We start from the raw sequence: 21144 nt of genomic DNA on the forward strand, positions 1-21144 counted from the left end.
TAAGAGAAAGTTTTCTTTTAAACGCCCTGTTCCCCAACATTCTGATAATGAGATTTTCCTGAAACTAAAAGGGAACCAAAATAACCAGCAGTGTACTTTACCGGAGCGATAACAGGCATACTTTTAGCACGATATACAACTACATCACCACAAGGCGAATGTCTTTCCAAAATCACAATGCCAGCATTGTGCCAGCCTCGAGCCGACTAGTAACAGGACGTTTCCTATTTAGCAGTCGTACCTCCGGAAAATACCACTTCTGCAAACTGAGCTCTGATGCAAAGTGCAGCTTACTGCTTTTATTTCTATGCTTTCTAAAAGTATAAGGGGGTTATCCTGGTTTATATCCTGGTTTCTGTTTTCCTTACCATGTTGAATGCTTTTTTACGATTGACTGAACGTAAGGGGAGTCCTCTATCTGCTCCACTTAGTGATAGATCGCGTTCAGCGCAGAGCGCAATCTCCCCTAGAAAAACTAGAAGGATTGTTATAACTATCACGTCTCCAGACAATATGGCTGCCGGTACAGTATGTCTTTCGAAAGATATTTCAGTTTTTATTTTATTTTATTTTGCTAGTGTGTCACAACATCTAACTTTTTAAAGGAAATCTGTTACTTTATTATAAGTATTTTATATTTATAACCTAAACGCAAAATTATAAAAAAAATTATATTTTAGTTTGACAAAATGCAGCTTTGCTTTTGGGTAGAGATAATTTCCATGCACATATCTAAAGCACTTTGCATATTCGAAAAATTTGGGGGTTAGGCAAGATATGCAGTTAAAAAATAACTTTTATTGCTTGACAGACATCATGGTGGTATACAATGCAACCTCTGACCGGTTTCGCGCTAAAAATAGCGCTTTATCAAAGAGTTTCTGTATATAATATAAATATATATAATCAAAAATGAATAGACAATACCGTTCTGTGGCAAACTAAATGCTTTAATTTGTGCGAGCTTTCGAGATACACTGATCTCTTCTTCCTGTGGTGTTACAATATATATATATATATATATATATATATATATATATATATATATATATATATATATATATAAATAAATATATACACACATTATTAATTAGATTGTAAGCTCCTCAGAGCAGAGATTCCTCTTCCTTAATGTTACTTTTATGTCTGAAGCACTTATTCCCATGATCTGTTATTTATATTATTTGTTATTTATATGATTACAACATGTATTACTACTGTGAAGCGCTATGTACATTTATAACGCTATATAAAGACATACAATAATATATATATATATATATATATATATATATATATATATATATATATATATATATATATATAAACTAGGTTGGGCGTGCAACAAATCTAGTTATGGTTGTCAAGTGATATGTTAGCAATAAGTACGAATCAAAATGAAATCCAACTGAAAAAAATATTTAAAATGAATGATTTCACGTACTGTATATTACAGTAATTTTAACTGCAACCTGCCACATCTAATGTATATCTGTATACACACACACACACACACACACACACACACACTCTGTAAACAACAATTTCCCTTTATAGTAATATGAATTAACATAGAAACAAATCTATGAAACATCTATGAAACATACATACCATAACATTTCTATCATTCTGGATACATTTATTATAATAGATGCATACAAGTTCCTTAAAGAAACATGGTACAAATCTGTAGACTTAAGACCGTTCCCCTTCAGTGATCCACCTGACACAGCTCCTTTTTTCAGTGTCACACAGGAAAGGAAGCTGTGAAGACAACGTTTTAATAAAGCACAGCCTTGTCAAGTTTGTAGACTGAAAATAAACAAGCTTCAGACAACAAATTACAAGAAGAAAACAAAAGGTTAGTTGTTGCGTCTGCGGGTGGTCTTTCACTGTATTAAATGTCTATTATTGTATCATATCACACATTGAAATGTGTGTTTGTCCCGTTGTTATACCTTTTATATAACGTTTTCAAGGGTACAGTTAAGAAGAAACCTGTGAGTTTTTAAAAGTTTTACTCACACTACTTTTATCTATGAAGAACCCAAATGTTAGAGCTCTGAACTACTGTGTGTACATATCTCTATCTAGCCCAGTGGTTTCCAAAAAGATTTTGGTTAAGGAACCCTAAGTAAAATTCTGAGGAGCCCCCAAACATTTCTAATAGCAACTCTGTGATCCGATGCATTGTAATGCTTCTGTATTTGATACGATTTTCTAATGACCAGAACATTGCAGGGAAACCTTTAGGAATACATGGGGAACCCAGGGGTTCCTAGGAACCCTGGTTGAAAAACACTAATCTTACCACACACCCACAAGATCTTAAGATCTTTGTATAGTCACTGGTTAAAGTGTGATGGTACTAACTAATACCACCTACTTCTTGTATTTACACATTTTTTTTTTTTTTTTTAAAGAAACGCGCCTGTCTTCCTTTATTTCATAAAGCTTTCTAAAATAAGGTCCCAATAGCTTTCCCCCAATGATTTTGACATTCATATTTGTTTTTAAATCAAGTACAGAACCTCTACTTTTATTTGAAGAAACTTCGACTGCTGTATATTGTGCTACTTCAAGAGGGATATACAAAGTGAACAAATAAAAAAAAAAACATTTGGATACATGCATGCGTTTACATATACATATGTATGCACACCTACCCCACCACCTCAAATCATAGGGTACATTTTGAAATAGTAATGCAATTATTTTCCACTTGCAAAATGTAATATAAAGGGCTTTGAGAACGAAAGGCCAAGTTTTCATTTCTGTTCAAGTATGAATAAAGAAAAACATTTGTATACAGTGTTGTCCCTTCATCTTATTATCTATGGAGCAGAATTTCAATGACAAAAAAAAAGGAGTTACAAATATGCTAGTTACAATAGTAGCAAGAAAGCAATAGTAAATTCTCAATGTATCAATAAATATCATGTGGTGTGGGTATTTAAAACCGTAAATTGTCTAGTCCCAATAAAAGTATTTGTATGCTACAAGTTATTTATTACAAACAATATATTTTTGACCCACATAAAATGAATATTGGATAAAGACTTCTGCATCTGTGGCCTCAATTGTGGATTTGGAGGGGAGTAGGAAAAAAAAATATATTTTTTCATTGATCCATTTAATTGAGGAAATAAACAAATTTCCTAGTGTACAAAATAGGACAAAGAGAGAAAAAAAATAAAGTTGAAGGATTTTACATTAATACCATCAAGGATAAAGCCATCCAGAGTCTGTCAGATGGGGGTGACTGGATTTTACCTTCGAGTATTGCAAAGTTTCTCAACAATTTGGGTGGACAAAACGTCAAGGCCCTTGGGGGAAGGGGGATGGGCTTGGAATGTATAAGATCCTTTAGGCCTGGGACATAGTGCCTTTAACAGTGCTGAGGCGCGCTGAGGCTCAGGGAAAGCGATGCTTTCCCTGGCCTTACACAGCGCGCCGTCAGGGGGCGGGCCGGGGGCTGGCCAGTGACGTCACGGAGCTGGTTCGCCCTCATTGCGCTCTCCGGCAAGCAGGGAAATCTCAAGACTCGGTGAGACACACGCTTCCGCAAGCGTGCGCGAGCCCCTGCTAAAGCCGCTTTCATTGCGGCTGCAGGGGCTCAGTGCCGAGCAGCAGCGCGCCTCAGCACGGGCCAACGCATAAGCGCTGACCATGCCCGAGGCCTTAGGAGCCTTATCAGGCGTTTCACTGCCATCAGGCTCAGGTACTGATTACCGGAGCTTAGTGAATCTCTGCATTATTGTTTAGTGACTCTTTCCTTCTCTGGGTATCCTTCCGTAGTCTCCCAGTCAATTACTACTCACGAAGGCGTTTGCAATCACTGCAAAGTTAGTTATTAGGTTTCATAAATGCAATCTTGCTTTATGAATCAAAGATAATAAATTAAGATAAGCTAATGGGAGTTTCTCCCCATTCCTCTCTCGGTGATGCCAACTTTTTTTTTAAATTAATTGCCTTTTATCACTCCATCTTAGGTTTTAAGAGAATACCCTAGGCACACAATTGCAACATCAGATGAAAGCCCTGTACTTTTACTTGGAGCAGTATAGCTTTACCTAGCACAGACTTTAAATTCTGCCATTTAAAGGGCAGCATAAGAGAAGTGAATCCCTACCCTGAACTGCTCACAACATTTTTTTTAATCTGAGGCACAATTCATTCATCTTGTTCAAGATCACGAAAATTGGACTCTAAGAGGTTGAACCCCCTACTTGACTTGAATAGGAGTTGTAGCCCCTATGAGTTATTTCAAACCAAAAGACAAGTACTGAGAGATTATTGTGGCTGGTAGGCACACCTCACTGCACACCACACTGCACTTTGTAACTTTCTTCTACAGTCTGATTTCCAAAAATGACTTATCTGTGATTAGCAGAAGTTAACTGGATCACAGCAAAGTAAATTGTGTCTATATAGAGACAATGTCATAATTGAAGGGGCGGTCCCCTCCTAGTGAACTAATGACAGTGGCAGGTGATTGACACCCTTCAAAAAATTATCAGATGGGCTATTTTTTGTGGGTGAACTCATGAGAACAGTGTTGCAGCACTATTTTTTTAGGATTAACAAAAATAAATAAATGTATAAATTAGCTTATACCAGGGGTGCACAAAAATATACAAAATGTATCAACTCCCTAGTTTCCAATAAAATGAACTTTTTTTTTTTTAATATGCATGGCCACCGAGATAACCAATTAAAAGCCGTAACGTTACATCTTTCAATAGGTGACCACGGCTTCCATATTTGTAGTCCGATGTGGTGGCCATATTGTCCAAGTATTCTTGTAAGGGCCCATCCAGGGTGGGTAATCTGCTTCCTTATCAAAAGAGACATATAAAGGACTTAATTAATTTACAGTCCTAACATGTAATAGACCCTAACGAGTAGTTTAAGAAAGTGATGTTTGAGTGAGTGCAACACTGAGAACTCAGGTGAAATGAAGAGAAAAATAAATAGCATACATTTTCTCTCTCTCACGCTTACATTTTCTCGCTCTCACACACACACTTACATTTTCTCTCTCTCACACACACACTTACATTTTCTCTCTCACACACACACCCTTACATTTTATCTCTCACTCACACACACTCTCTCAGCTGCGGGCGCTGAGAGCGCGCGCTCTTACCTGATCCTTCCTCTCCCTCCTGTCAGCCAGAAGTTGACACGACTTCTGACATCGGCAGGAGTATGGAGAGAAAGGATAGCAGTGACTGGGCAGCTACTGAGCTCGGGAGCAGCTGGGTCACTGCTACATGGGGTGCCGCCATCCCACCAGGCCTGGGACAGCTGGGAGAGTGGTCCCAGCTCTCCCTCCCATGCGGCCATAGAACCCCTGAGGGGTTGAAAATCACTGGTCGAGTATATAACCTGCCTATGACCATGAGGGACAGCTGTTATACATGCTAATATAGTATCATGTACTGTATAAAGCAGGTACATTGTTAAAATAAGCTGTGCATTGAGTCGGCTGTCTAGTACAACCTCATGCAAAATCGAAGGAGCGCCTGGAGGATCCCTACGCCAGTAGTTGCTCGTTACTCTAAGGAAAACAGAATAATGAGTGCGTACCACTACCAATAAACTTTCAAAGAGTGCAAAGTTTGAAATACCAACTTGCTAAGCCCTAATGCTCAATACCTACCACTTTTGCTAACCTTACTGCAAACCCTGCATGACGTTCGCCTACGACAGAGATGTGCCCAATGTACATTTCACTCCAGCTATGGAGCTTTGTCTGGGGCAGAAATGGAGGCAATTATCTCTAGACCAGTGTTTTTCAACAAGAGTTCACTGGATTATTTGGGTACCCTGGGCATTCTTAAAGGTTCCTACAGTTTTCAGGCCATTTGAAAATTGGACCAAAATACAGAAGAATTATCAATGAATGTGATCTCAGATATGCTACTAGAGAGGGTTGGGATTCCCCAGAATTTCACAATATAAACTATACAGGACTCCTTAACAAAAAACAAACAAAAAAAAATAGGTAAAAAAAAACACTGCTCTAGATACTAAGCCTGTAATGAAGTGCTGAACACATCTTGTTGGTACTGTACGTCAAAGTGTTATTAGAGACCACTTTCACTGTAAATACCTCCACACACCTCACTTTTCAGATTTGCATTCTAGTGATATGGTTTAGTTATATATTGTAAATAAATCCTGTTTTATAAAGTGGTGTGCATTTAAGTGAACTTAATTCTGAGCATACCCAATTTATGATAATTTTTTTAATATTTTTTTTTACTAATCTTTCCTTAGAAAGATTCAATCACCCTTCAAAAGTAACAATTTCTCTTATTCACATCCTATTAAAAATACATGTGTATTCTTTCCTCCAGATATTCTAAATTCAAGCACACCAGCCACTTACATACAGTATGGGAGTTTGACTAATGATGAATTCATATTTTCTATAGAAACAATAGACAAAAACAAGAATTCACCTCTAGTTCAGTGAGCCAACAATCTTATTGCCAAAGCACATTAAATACAGATTGTGACCTCCCAAACTTTTGTTTACTGTGGGAAACATGAAAAGTTTCTCATGGAATTACAGCAAATACAAATATCACTTGTGAGCACACTCGCATGCTTCAGACAGGTATTCAACCCTGCCTTTCTCCATGATCTTTTAGCATACAGCGCTTCCACTGCAGCCAGGGATTCTGGGTAATAACATGCAAAAGAGCACTCACGGTGTGTTAACTTTAGAAAGGCTCATTAGTTATCTATATATCTCAGTTCAAAAATGTGAACAGGGTAGAGGTTAATTGTTCCATGCTCTGTCGCATGTGATCAGTTTGGTAGCAATCACATGGTCATGACCGCATCCTCTTCCTCCTTTCCCCTGTGATGTGAATGCGATCTACCCCAAGAAAGAGACCAAAAATAACACCACATATCTGGTACAGCACACACGCCTCTGCCATGCCAGCGGCTGTGCTGTACCAGGTACAGTATGTCATAAGGGCAGCAAAAAGGTTAAAAACATGCCACTGTTCTTAATTCATTTTAATCCTAGGAGGGACTGCACTGCAAAGAGTTTGGTCTTGAATGCGCAGGCATGGGCCCTTCCAGTCACTTCCAGTGATCTTTGATAAATACCAGTCCCACTAACCGGTTAAGTCTCATCAGTGTGATAGGATTTTTATTGAAAAATTAATCCCCCCTAAAAGTAACCATGTTCATTTGTGTTTTATGATAATGAAGGATTTACTTTTCTTTGGGTCCACTGAAAGTCGTGTCTATGTCATAATTATGTCATGTGCAATGCTCTTATATTTTTATCTTTAAATGCTTTAAAAGTAATTATGCAAATCATTCAAACAAAAAAAATCAATTAGAAAGACCGACAAACACGGTCTTAACATCAAAAAAAATTTAAAAAATCAAGCAAGCACTAGATAGAAAATGTCAAATCCTAACAAGCATTTGTTCGTCCTTGTAAGATTCAAAACTGAAAAAAGTTATAAATGCTTATACCTGTAAAATTCTACAAAGGCCCCAATCATCTACATTTACCCAACTAAACATGTCATAAGATTACTTCCCTGTGGATTCTCATGACCTGAAAAATAAATATTTGGGTCAATGCATCTTCCCTGGCAAATTATCTTTAAAAAATGTAAAAATGATAGCATCTACTAAAATGCTATATGCTTTGAATATGCCGTTTGAATCAGCTTAGTAAACTCAGACCGTCTGCAAGAGAGAAACACATACTGTACCAAGCAATGATGAAAGAAAGGCCACAACAGATCTGCTCTTGCCTGAACCCTGCCAGCTTCTGAGCATAACAGCTAACAATTTTCAGTGGGTAGGAGTTTTCAGCACAGCAACCGATATGTTTAAACTGAATGAGGCAGATAGAACTACTGGATCTTGTTGACAGCTGGTTTCTCTAGTAAAACAATGCTAAGGCAATGAATGAGCTATGCTACCCATGCTTGAACAGTTTTATTTATAACCAAAACAGCATTATTTCCAATTAAAATAAACAATATTTGTATTTATTACGCCACTGCAAAACCAGTCTTTAACAAATTCACCCCATATTTAGTTGTATTTAAAGAGGTTCGCACCTAAGAGAAAAAGTGAACGAACAGCAGTTGCACGTTGAATGTGTTAAATGTAGGTGATTGGCTTTTAATGTTTACTTGCCAACTACATTGTTTGGAGGGTTTTTACAACAAGCGACAGAGAAGCCCAATGCTGCATCCAATATGACAAAAATACACAGTAAAATACTTATATATTCTCCTGAAAAAGGGTCATTTAGTTTAACCATTTGGGCAAAGCATTGTAAGCCTGTGAGCCACGACAAGGCAGACCCTGCCCACAGGTCCTAACACTACCAGATAAAATACAAATATACCTCTATTAGGATTCTGTGTGTTAGGATGGTTTTTACAATGATTTAATTTCTTTTGTGATAAGATGGTTCATGGATCTCAGAAACTAGAAGTATAATGTCAACATGAATTGCTTTAGTTGTTCCTTGTTAACAAAGACATCATCATACCCTTAAGCAAATAGATACTGACGTGCCTAACCATAAGTATCTGATAAACCCCCTTAAGACACACTTGCTTGAAGAATAATTAAGTAATAATCCCTGAAGAACAGGGCATTATTGGCCAATAATGCCCTGGCTGGAAGAGTTGAAGGCCCAAGGCGAAGCCGAGGTACTTTAACACAGTTGGTGGAGAACCCTGAAAACCAGCACACCAACCATCGCACACTCAAATTGCAAACATCATAAAGTAACAACTTGCAAACAACTACTCAAATTTCTACTCATACTATTACTCTCTTTAGCAGGTGATATTGAACCTAACCCAGGCCCTCCCATTACAACTCTGTCCCATACCCCTGAGAATACCCCCTTCAAATTCCAAAAAGGGCTATCTGTCGCCCATATAAATATCCGGAGTCTGCTGCCCAAACTGGATGAACTAAGGCCATGGTGAGTTATGCATAAACCAAAAGCCATCGTTCTTACAGAAACCTGGCTAACCCCTAAAGCCCCTGATGCACATATTGCCATTCAGGAATACTCCATTTCTAGGAGAGATAGGTCAAAGAGAGGAGGAGGGGTGTTATTTTATATTGCAGACACCTTACAATTTACACTGTTACACTGCCCCCCAAGCCCACCCTCTTTTGAAATCCTAGTTGGCAGAATCTGCCTCCAATTTTCTAAGTCCATCTTGTTTACTGGCATCTACCGCCCCCCTAAAGCCCCTCTACAGTCCCTGACTGATATCACCCAGTTTCTTGGCTCCATTTCCTCTATGAGAAGAGTGAGTTGCTAATTCTTGGGGATTTCAACTTTAATTGGCTTGACCCTAAACACCACAAAATCCACACACAAATTAAATCGCTTCACCTATCGCAACTCATTTCCCAACCCACACGGACAAACCTGAAATCGCACAACCATTCCTTGCTTGACAGGATTCTCTCCTCAAATCCCAGCAGAATCCAATCCTCTGGCATCCTTCCTGACATTTTCAGTGACCATGCAAAAGTGTACTGTGTAAGAAAAATTAAACCACCCCAATCAAGCCCTAAAGTTCTCCTCAACATTTAGAAACTTTAACCCACAACAGTTTCTGGCTGACCTTACCAACTGCCCTTGGCACAGAATTTATTTAATTCCCGACCCTGATTCTGCGCTCGACTATTTCCAGTCCGAGTTCTTAAAATTCTGTGATACCCATGCTCCACGCAGAATAAGGGTACGGGGTTATCACCTTCCATGGGTTACACCTGACCTTATAGCACTCTACCAGTTCAGGGATGCCTTGTGGAAAAGATACAAAGTAACTGGCACTACCAAGGATCTCAATCCCTACAGATGCCTGCGGAATATGTGCACAAGGCAAACAAGGCATGCAAAAGCACAATATTACTCTGACAATCTCCACCAGAATACATCAAACCCAGCTAACTTCTGGAAGGTTATCAACAACATATTCCAGCCTTCTAACCATCAACAGCCAAGTAATATCACTAAGGGGGATATTACTCTGACAAACCCCACCGACATTGCAAATGCATTCAATGATTACTTTGTGGGGTGTGCTACTAACTTATTAGCGAAACGCAACACAAACCACAAACCTGAATCTCATCCTGGGAGTACCCCTATAGCCCCACCCCCTCCCAACACTGCCCACAATTTTCAATTTGGCCCAGAATCTGAAGAGGAGATTACACAAGCGCTCCTCAAACTAAAACTAAGCAGCCAATGTGGACCTGATTTACTACAATCTAAGTTCCTAAAACCTGGTGCCCCAGCCATTGCCAAACCAATTGCTTCCATAGTCAACTTTATCCTGTCTGCAGGCCATATCCCTAAGACCTGGAAAACTGCCAGAGTTGTCCCAATCTTCAAAAGTGGGGACAAAAACACTGTCTCAAACTACAGGCCAATCTCCCTTCTCCCAATCCTATCCAAAGTCATGGAAAAATGTGTCCACTCCCAATTAAGCGATTACTATAACAAGACAAATTTCCCTAGCCAATTCCAATTTAGCTTTCGCCCCAAACACTCTACCGTAACTACCCTGCTAAAAGTTTGCAATGAAATCCAGTGTGGAATGGAACGGGGTCAACTCACTGGTGCAGTATTCCTAGATTTTGCAAAGGCTTTTGATACTGTTGATCATGCTATCCTGCTTAAACTCCAGAGCTCTGGAATAGGGAAGCATGCTTTAAACTGGTTTCAGTCCTACCTATCAGATAGATCCCAACATGTGTCCATCTCTGGCTCTAACTCTAACCCCTTGGATATCACATGTGGCGTCCCGCAAGGTTCTGTTCTGGGGCCCCTACTCTTCTCAGTGTTCATCAATGATCTTCCCACAGCTTGTCAGGAAGCCTCAATACACATGTATGCAGATGACACAATCCTATATGCACACAGCCATAGCCTCTCTGACCTTGAACACATACTTCAGTCTCACTTTTTGAGACTCGAAAACTGGATTTCCCAAAACAAACTGTTTTTAAACACAGACAAGACTGTAACAATGGTATTTGGGACCAAGACTAAATTTTTAAAGCTTCCAGCGACTGAGCTCCAGATTAGAACCAACGCTAACACCACCCTAACACCTGTCACTAGTTTTAAATACCTGGGCTTATGGTTTGACTCCCACTTAACATTCGGAATGCACATTGATACCCTGACAACCACAACCTATGCCAAACAAGGGGTACTTTATAGGAACAAATCCTCCCTAAGTCTCCTGGTCAGAAAACGTATCGCACAGCAGATGCTAATGCCAATTATTGACTATGGAGACATAGTATATGGCTCGGCACCTCAAACTCACCTTAGCAAACTTCCCACCCTCTACAATTCAATTTGTCGTTTTGTTCTCCAATGCAACTATAACACACATCACTGCGAAATGCTCAAAGAACTAGATTGGTTATCACTCGAGTCTAGGCGCAAAGTTCACCTTTCCTGTCTTGCCTTCAAATTCTTTATGGGAAAGCTACCCAGCTACCTGAACAAGCTCCTCGCCCCTACCACATGCAGCACCTATCACCTGAGATCAGACTCCAAAAGACTGTTCATGGTCCCAAGGCTCAACAAAGTATCCGGCCGCTCCTTATCTTACCGTGCACCCCAAAACTGGAACAACCTACCAGAGACTCTCACATCCACCACCAGGTTAAGTTCTTTCAAATCTAAGGCTGTCACACATTTTAATCTGGTCTGTAACGGTTTCATACGCCCATAATATATATTATCTTTAACTGTGCATGCAATGTCTTGTATATAATGTATACCCTGTTCATTTATGCAACTGTATTTGTAACCATGTATTATTTGTCTTAACTCTGTGCCCAGGACATACTTGAAAACGAGAGGTAACTCTCAATGTATTACTTCCTGGTAAAATATTTTATAAATAAATAAATAATTGGCCAGTAACGCCCTGTTCTGAGGGGATTATTACTATTATAGGCTAAATGTAGTCTTATTTTAAATTTTTCATAAAAAAGATACATTTTTGCAGTCAATGATTTTTATCAGTGTATATACCTGTGTAGGAAAAAGACGTAAAGGAGAAGTTGAGAGGGCTGAGGGGCGGGAGAGAAAGAGGTTTAGGGGGGGAAGAGAGGTGTAGGGGGGGGAAGAGAGGTGTAGGGGGGGGGAGAGAGGCGAAGGAAGGGAGGGGGAAGAGAGAGTAGAAGGAGGGGGGAAAGAGAAGTGAAGGAGGGGGGGAGAGAAGTGAAGGAGGGGGGGAGAGAGGTGAGGGGGAAGAGAGAGGTGAGGGGGGGAAAGAGAGAGGTGAGGGGGGGAAGATGGAGGTGAGGGGGGGAAGATGGAGGTGAGGGGGGGAGAGGGAGGTGAGGGGGGGAGAGGGAGGTGGGGGGGAGAGAGAGGTAGGGGGGAAGAGAGAGAGGTAGGGGGAAGAGAGAGGTGAGGGGGGAAGAGAGGTGAGGGGGAAGAGGGAGGTGGGGGGAGAGGTGAGGGGGGAAGAGAGAGAGGTGATGGGAGGAAGAGAGGTGAGGGGAGGGATGAGAGGGGTGGGGGGGAGCTGATTGGCCGAAAAACTTGGCAAGCTGCCAAAAATTCCGGGCCATTACTGATTGGATAATGCCCGGAATTGTAACCAATTAGAGAGCAGGGATTTCAATAATGCCCTGAATTTTACTGCTTTAGCCTATAATATAGCATAATACTATACACGATACATAAAGCTTGGCCCCCTGCAGACGCACTTACCAGAATGCCCTCCTACTGTCTCTGTACGTTATCCCTACCAATGAGATTGTAAACTCTTCGGAGCAGGGGCTCCTCTTCCACAATGTTACTTTTATGTCTGATGCACTTATTCCCATGATGTGTTATGTGTAGTTATTTATATGATTGTCAAGTGTATTACTACTGTGAAGCGCTATGTACATTAATGGCGCTATATAAATAAAGACATACATACATAATTAGACATATCGGTACTTACAGATTCAATCTTCTTGATTCATATATTTTTTACCCTTTGAATTGGACCTATCTTGAGAAAGGTCTTGAATTGAGGATCGAAACATTTATTAGATGTAATAAATAATTACTACGACTTAATTCAAGTCCAAGTGCCACCTTCTTGTAATTGCCATCCTATCCAATGCTGTACATCATTGTTCTTGCTGTGCACAAGTGGCATTTTCTTCCATTTCCAGTTATTGCGAGTTCCATATTTCTTCAAACCCATTGAATCCCCCACGAGGTACCCTGAACATCATGAGGGCCGAAACTCTGGGGGGGGTTATGTTATACAGGATACATCATGCTAGAAATACTTGTTTTTAGAAGATCGCGTTCACCACTGAGGGCGATTGGAAGCAGAGTATTCTTTCCTGGCGGGCCTTTCCACAAACACGTGGTTGAGATAAGGAAAACCAGTGGCATGCACGTGCCACCAGTCTTCCGGCACTCAAAGGGTTCATTTGTTCACTTGACTACTTAAACTCCAATGCTTGCCCTTATTATCTCTATTATGGCTTTCTTGCCTCAAGTCCACACGCTATAATCGATCTAAAATGCTGCTGTAAGAGTTTGTGCTCTCTTTTCTTGTTCATCTCTGACCATCACCTCTTGAAATTCCTTCAACAGCTCCCCATTAAACTCTGCATTAACTATAAAATTCAACTTCTCTCCTTCAAGGCTTTACATTCTTCTATCCATTATCGTTCTGTATGGTCTTCTGAAGGCCGCCGCCGCCTCCTCTCTGCTCCATTCGTCTCTACACCATTTTCATATTTAAAAACTTTTCCACATTAGGCTCCCTACCTGTGGAACGCCCTCCCCCCAGCATTCGCCAATGCACATCACTCCCCATCTTCAAGTCACTCCCAATCTTCAAGTCACTCCCCATCTTCAAGTCACTCATAGAATCTTCCTTCAGCAAAGCACCTAGTTAATTTAGAGATGTAGGTAACCAGTGCATCAAAAGTTCATAAGTCCCATAAGTATTGATTTCTCCGCTAGGACCACTCCAATGAAAACTGTATATATTTGCAGCATCCCTGAACAGGGCTAGGGGACTAGTACATAGTGCTCACTGGCACACATACACAGTACATAGATTGTCCCATACAGTGCTGAGTAAAGAATATAAACACACAGAAGTGACTCACTGTTTACTTCCAAGATCCTCAGTGCGGTCCTATTGCAGTGATTCCTTCAAGACGGCGTGCAATCCACCAGGCAGGATAAGCAAAAGACAGGTAGATGAAGGCAGTGCACTGCCTAACAAAGAAGGAGGCGGGTGTGTTGCCTGCTGCTGCTCCTATGGGTCATGTCTGATAGACATATGGAATAAAACGTTTTTTATGCACTCGTGAGCCGCCTCCTGCTTTTTTAGGCAGTGCACTGTCTTCATCTACCTGTCTCCTGGTTAGATTTAGGCCTGAGGGTACGCCTAACACTCCTGATGCACTTCCTCCTATTGTATTTTGTAATTCTCCCAGTATTCAATTTAGATTGTAAACTCTGTAGGACAGGGACCCCCTAAGTCCCATTGTTTAACTCCCTGTGTAATGTACTTGTGAAACATTGTATAATATCTCCCTGTGCAGTCTGTATTAGAATTCTGTAAAGCACTACGTACAATGATGGAGCCATATAAACAAATAAATAGATACATACCATTAATTGACCAGTTACACAATCAAATTATGTTACGCATGAGCACAACTAAGAAGAAGTGAATTTTGATAAACCGGGAGAAACTGGTCAACACTGAATGGACTTAATTGGCATAATTAGAGTGAAAACGTATCTTACAGAACACCTACAAGCTCGTAGGTTTTCTGTATGTTTTATAATTCTTGTTCAGCTGGTCTTAGCTGATTGGAGGGTGGCAACCTCCTACCTAATTGAAGCTCACTCCCTCCCACATTTAAATGGTTAAAAGCTCACTCCATGGCATCTCCCACTCTCAGGGGAACTTGCTTGCATACAGTGTGATTGTGACAAATCTATTACAGAGTGTTTTTCCTGGTAATGTACAGGTTAATAAAAGCTTCAATCAGACTTAGAACTTTGCAACTAATTTTGACAGATTTATTATAAATCATTCTTCCTGGCAATGCACAGGTTATTAAGAATCTATATTAGTGTTAGGGACCCTTGAAACGTGGTCTGCCGTGCAGTTCGCTCAGGGGCTTACAACAATTTGGCCAAAATGTTAACCTAAAAGACCATTTTATTTATTAGTTATCTATACATGTATATTTAGGCACTGTACCGTGTATAAGTTTTACTGGATGTGCACTGAGCTTTGTCTGTGTTTTATGTTATGTCTTTGGTTTTAAATGAAAACGTATCTTACCTAAACTATTACACTTCTTAGAGCATATAAGATTTCATACTAAATTGATATGTCACTATGTCCATACAGGCTCTAAATTTTTTCTCCACTAAGAACCTTTGCCAATATGCCTTAGCTATAAAATGAAAGAAATACAACTATTAGTATGGCATGTTGGTGAGCTGAACATCAAATTAATTCGCTCATAGTTGAAACGGACACCCTGAAGATACAGTAATAGGTACATTTCCCATATATTTGCATATTCCGAGTATTTGCTTTAGGGCTGTTATATAGTGGCCGCGTGTGCTATGCCATGCGCGTGCGCGGCACTAATACTTGGCTGAGGTTAGTCAGCCCTTCTATACAAGGGCCGCGCGTACACACGGCAGTGAGCGTGCATCCGTCCGACAGCGGGGAAGACGGGGAAATAAAGATTTCGCATTCGAAATTTATGTATACATGTGTATGTATGTATATATGTGTGTGTATGTGTGTATGTATGTGTGTGTCTGAATGTGTCTGCACAACGTCAATAAATATTTTATTATTACTAAAGTGTTTTTTTTTAATAAATAATCAATTACACACACAAAAAAAGTGTGCGGCACGTGCATGCACATTCGCACAGGCATGCGCACGGCCGCACACTATATAGAACAGCCCTTACACTTCTGTAGTGCACATTCTGTGGTTTTCACTAGATCCTCTCTTTGAACGTTTCGATTGGTCCTCGGGGTTGAAAAGCTGTTACCTTCTTTGTTACGTGCATTGTATCTGAACTAATACTAGGTCCACTGTGGTCATATGAGGGGGGAAAAAAAGTGGAAGTTTGAAAGTAAGAAATTACAGTTTATATCTGGAAAAACAAGAATGAATGCCTCAAATGTTTGTTCTGTCAGCACATTTTTTTTTAGGCATATAATGTGAATAAAGCGGATGGTTGTAGTTTACCAGAAAAAATGTGTGGATTTGTCCTGGTTCGCTGCAAATGTATTGACATTTGTACAATTTATTCTTCTTTTTAATTAGGAAAGTCACAAAAGCTTGCTTAATTTTTTTTGTTTTGTACAACATAGTGAACTTTACCAGCATTTTTAAACTGTCAACAACATTGGAAAAACTAAAAGGTCGCAAGTGTCATTATGAAAATCCACACATTTGTTTGACTTTATTGGAAAATTTGAATAAGATAATGACACAACAGTTTCAGCTAATTTTGACATTTTGTTGAGTCACGACTGCTCAAATGTAGATTTTTCTTTTTAAATTGGCTTGAATGTTCTGCACATGACCAGTTGAGTTTAAGCTCAGTAATGTCGCTTACAGATATTCCATTCCAAAATATATAATTTTACAAGTCGGCAGAGGATTCAAGTACAGTAAAGCTTAATTATATGAGCCTGCATTCCATTTACCAGGAATTTGGGGGGATAATATAGCAAACATTTCTTAGTGCCAAGTTTTAATACAATAAAAAGAGAAATGGAGCCCCAAGCAGTTCTCGTGGGGCAAACCCAGCCCAGTAGTGCAACCAACAGCCAAATTAAACGTGTGTATGTGTATGTGTGTATATATATATATATATATATATATATATATTTTTTTTTTTTAGTTATGGTGGGTGAAAAAGGCAACAAAAAACCTCCACCGTTAGCATATAGTTCTTTATTGGCTATATGCCAACGGTGGAGGTTTTTTTTTGGCTTTTTCACCCACCATAACTTAAAATGTGATATGGTAAACCTATCCAGCCTACAAATATTTCAAGGCAGTATAGACCAACCTCACACTGATGATACCCATCAAGGTTGAAACATGTCCGTGAGTGGTTTGTACTTGCTTTGCTAGTCCCATGCTGTGCTTAAAAGCTGTGTGAATGGCGATGGATCAGCTTAAATGGGCTCCATGTGAATGGATATTCCAGGCAAAAGGTGACACATTGTGTGCTCATTTGCACATCCCTTGCTGCAGTGGGAGCACTGTATGCTAGGTGATAATGGTTGAAAGGCAGGGTTGCAGACCTGTCTAAGACGTGAATGTGCTCACAAGGGATATTCTTTTTTTAATATATATATATCCTCCTTATGTAGTGTTCAAATATACTAAAGAAGTCACAAATATGCCATAACACTTAACTTATGAATCGTGTGGGTTTTTTCCGTGATCAGAGTACACAAAATGTTTCAGGTCCATCCCTGGACCATTTATCAACTGGAAACGTTGTGTGAACTCTCTGTTCACAAAAAAAAATCACACAAGATTCGCAAGTTGTGCATTATGGAATATATTTTACTTCTTTAGTCTATTTGAACTCTGTATTAGGGGACCTGAACAGTTTTTTTTTTTGTTTTACATGATTGAGTTTTATTACAATTCCATACACAACAAAATAGGAAGTGTAAAAGACAAAGATCAGAACGGTTTCAGAAATAATGTATTTTATTGCTTCTACAGGTCACGCAAGAAATGGATACTACCGCAACTCCTAACACCCCTTGGTCTGCACATCAAAATGGCCTAGTGGATAATGTTACCACATTCACAGGATACATTACTTCAGGAACTGTCAGCGGTACAGAGTGCTTCATGGAAGAACAATTACTCAGTGTTGCATTAGCTGTATTGTATGGCATTATTTTTGTTATTGGACTTCTCGGAAATGTTTTGGCCTTATATGTGTTTCTTTGCATTCACAGCAAAAGGAATTCTATCCAAGTTTACCTCCTTAATGTGGCCATTGCAGATCTCCTACTGATTTTTTGCCTTCCCTTTCGGATAATGTATCACGTCTTACCCGAATGGACAATGGGTCAAGTTTTCTGCAAAATTATTGGCAACTTATTTTACATGAACATGTACATAAGTATAGTGCTTTTGGGCTTCATAAGTATGGACCGTTACGTAAAAGTAAAAAAATCTCTGCGCCAGCACAGAGTATCGAAGAGAAAATGTAGCATTCAGATTTGCTGCGTTTTGTGGACAATTGCTGTCGTGGCCATTGTCTGTCTTATAGCTACACAGTCGAGGAAAGAACAAATAAATCCAAATATGTGCTTTCAGTACACAGACAAAAAAGATGCCATTTGGGAAGCAGCATTGAATTACTTTGTTGTGTTGGTTTTCTGGATTGTGTTCCTGTTACTGATCCTTTCCTATGTGAAAATTGCAAATAACCTTTTCAAGATTTCCAGGGAAAGATCTCATCTGCCAAATGCTGGAAAGTATAAATGCAGTGCCCATAAATCCTTCTTTGTGCTCTTCATCTTCACCCTGTGTTTTCTGCCTTATCACACTTTCCGGATTATCTACATTACTTCTCAGCTGCAAAGTATTTCATGTTACTGGAAAAACATCATTCACAAAACCAATGAGATCATGCTTGTATTTTCTGCTTTGAATAGCTGTTTGGACCCAGTTATGTACTTTCTGCTATCCAGCAGTATACGGAAGACGGTCTTTCAACTAATCTGTAGAGTCAGTCGGGACACGGGTCGGAGTGAGAGTAATACGTCAGAACTGCATCATGGACTATCTTTGCCTGAGAATAGCTTGGGAGGATCGGTTCACACTCTGTACTCTCACAAAACCACTGCTTCTCAACTAAATCAAACGAGGTTTCTGATGAAAGAAAAATGAACATTTCCAGAAAATGCTTACAATTGATAAAAAAAAAAAAAAAGAATGTATTGCCATCTGTGCAAATATAAAAGTGACTTATTATAAGCTATGTTTCTGTTAAAAACAGTATTACATGTATTCATTTTTTTTCTACATAGGTTTGAAGCAGGGGGTCTTTGGATCTGAACCACATTAATTTCAGCTCCGGAGCAGGGACCCCTGCTTCCCGAGATACTTACATCTGAAGGGGGTACCGGTATCTCTGCGGAGTGTAAATGTCCCGCGTCATGTGGCCAATAGGAAACCGCATGGGATGATGTAACAGCTTCCTATTGACCCCGAGGAAGCGGGACATTTATGCCCCAACTAGCCCAGCCGATGCTGCTACCGGCATCCCCTTCCAAGGTATCTTGGGAAGCAGGGGGTTCAGCTCTGGAGATCTGCTTCAAATCTATTTTTAAAAGAGTGTAACCAGGATTGCTACATTAAAAAAAAGTCTGTGTGCAGGGCTAGTTTCCTTGTTGCAATGTTTTTAACCTTGCGTTCTGGAATTGCAGCCAAAAAAGTCACTTGTTCCCCCCCAAAAAAAGACCCCCTCACTCTCTAATCCTCCTCATTTTACCCGCTGGCGAGACTTAGCGGCGGCATGGTGCAGCGTTTCCTGTCATACTCTTGCATCTCCTGCAACTTCAGTGAAAATGGCCATCCACATCAAATGATGCTGTTTGGCATGACAGCCGGGACGCTACGTGACGTAGTGTCCCGTTGACATGGCAATGCGGCGTCATTTGACGCCACACAGCCATTTTCACAGAAGCTGCAGGAGAACCATGCTGCTGGTAACGCTTGCCAGCGGGTAAAATGCGCGCGTGTGTGTAGCTCAATCCCGTTATAACGCGAATCCGCTACAACGCGAATCCGCTACAACGCGAATCCGCTACAACGCGAATCCGCTTATAACGTGGTCTGAGCATGGCTCCCGAATTGAAAGCCTCCATTTTGCCGCCTAATCTGCATCTCAAATCCTCCATTTTGCCGCCTTACGCTCTCCTCTTCCTGCTGTCCACTTGCCGTCGTGTGCCATTGTTTTTTTTCCCAAACATTCAATTCAATGCTTTATTGACCACCAGACACAGACACACAATTAAACATCAATACATTTTGTATAAAACACATGCAGGGATTGAACTCGGGACCTTCTGATACCAATGCCTTGCCTCTTACCTCTACACCATAGGCTTGGCACAGAGTACATGTCAATGTTAAATCTTCAGTCTATTTCTAGATGTCTATTACATCACACAGCTTCTGTGGTGTAGAGGTACAAATCTTAGCCAACATATGAAAGGGTCCTGGGTTCAATTCCTGTATGATATGGTATAATATAATTTAAACATTTTATAAATTATTATTTTAATTATATTGTATAATTTATAAATAATATATAATTATTATTATAGTTCAATCCCTGCATGTGTTTTGTACAAAATGTATTAATGTTTAATTGTGTGTCTGTGTCTGGTAGTCAAAGCATTGAATTGAATGTTTGAAGAAAAAAAACAATGGCACACGACGGCAAGAGAGCAGAGAGAGATGAGCACGTGGACAGCTGGAAGAGGAGAGCCCCGGTAAGGCGGCAAAATGGAGGAGAATGAAATCTGTAATGAGGAGGCTCGAGAGCTGGATGCCAGTGAAATTTTAACGCGACCCCGGTTATAACGCAGTCTCGGGGTTGTGGACCCCAGCGTTATGCTGGTGGTACCACCCTAGAAGAAGCCTTAGCGGGCGAAACGCGTTGGTGGGACTTTTATGCTGCTGGTCCTGCCTGCTGGCACTCTATTTGGACATTTTATTTGCTGTGAATACCCCTTGATGTAACTTTTTGTGATCGTGGCTACGTGTATCCAGGACTTTCCAGTCACCACAGTCATATAGGAGCTGAGTATCTTCATGTACTATTACCATCTTGCAGTCATTATACTGCTTTCATCTATATGGGTCTCTCTCCTCTATATGTCATTTCTGATATCTGTGTGTGGGTCACTGAAGTACCTTTTAAATAATGTTTTTTGCTGTCATGTACTATATCTATAGTTTCATGCCTAGAGGTCTTCCTATTATAGTACCCCGTACACTTGCATAGTATGCCTGTTATATTCTA

The 21144-nt window shown here is 40.0% G+C and overlaps 2 protein-coding genes across 13 annotated transcripts in view; one reads left to right on the plus strand and one right to left on the minus strand.

The window, feature by feature from the left end:
• Positions 1-21144, minus strand: part of CASK (calcium/calmodulin dependent serine protein kinase) — a 569868-nt gene that overhangs the window by 296647 nt on the left and 252077 nt on the right. The window lies entirely within an intron of this gene.
• Positions 330-20448, plus strand: GPR34 (G protein-coupled receptor 34). The gene is made up of 3 exons (XM_075589708.1): positions 330-528; positions 1746-1861; positions 17820-20448. The coding sequence occupies exon 3, from the start codon at positions 17832-17834 to the stop codon at positions 18999-19001; it is 1170 nt and encodes a 389-aa protein (XP_075445823.1). The 5' UTR covers positions 330-528; positions 1746-1861; positions 17820-17831; the 3' UTR covers positions 19002-20448.

Source organism: Ascaphus truei, chromosome 3, assembly GCF_040206685.1.
Source record: "Ascaphus truei isolate aAscTru1 chromosome 3, aAscTru1.hap1, whole genome shotgun sequence".
NCBI classification, from domain to species: domain Eukaryota; kingdom Metazoa; phylum Chordata; class Amphibia; order Anura; family Ascaphidae; genus Ascaphus; species Ascaphus truei.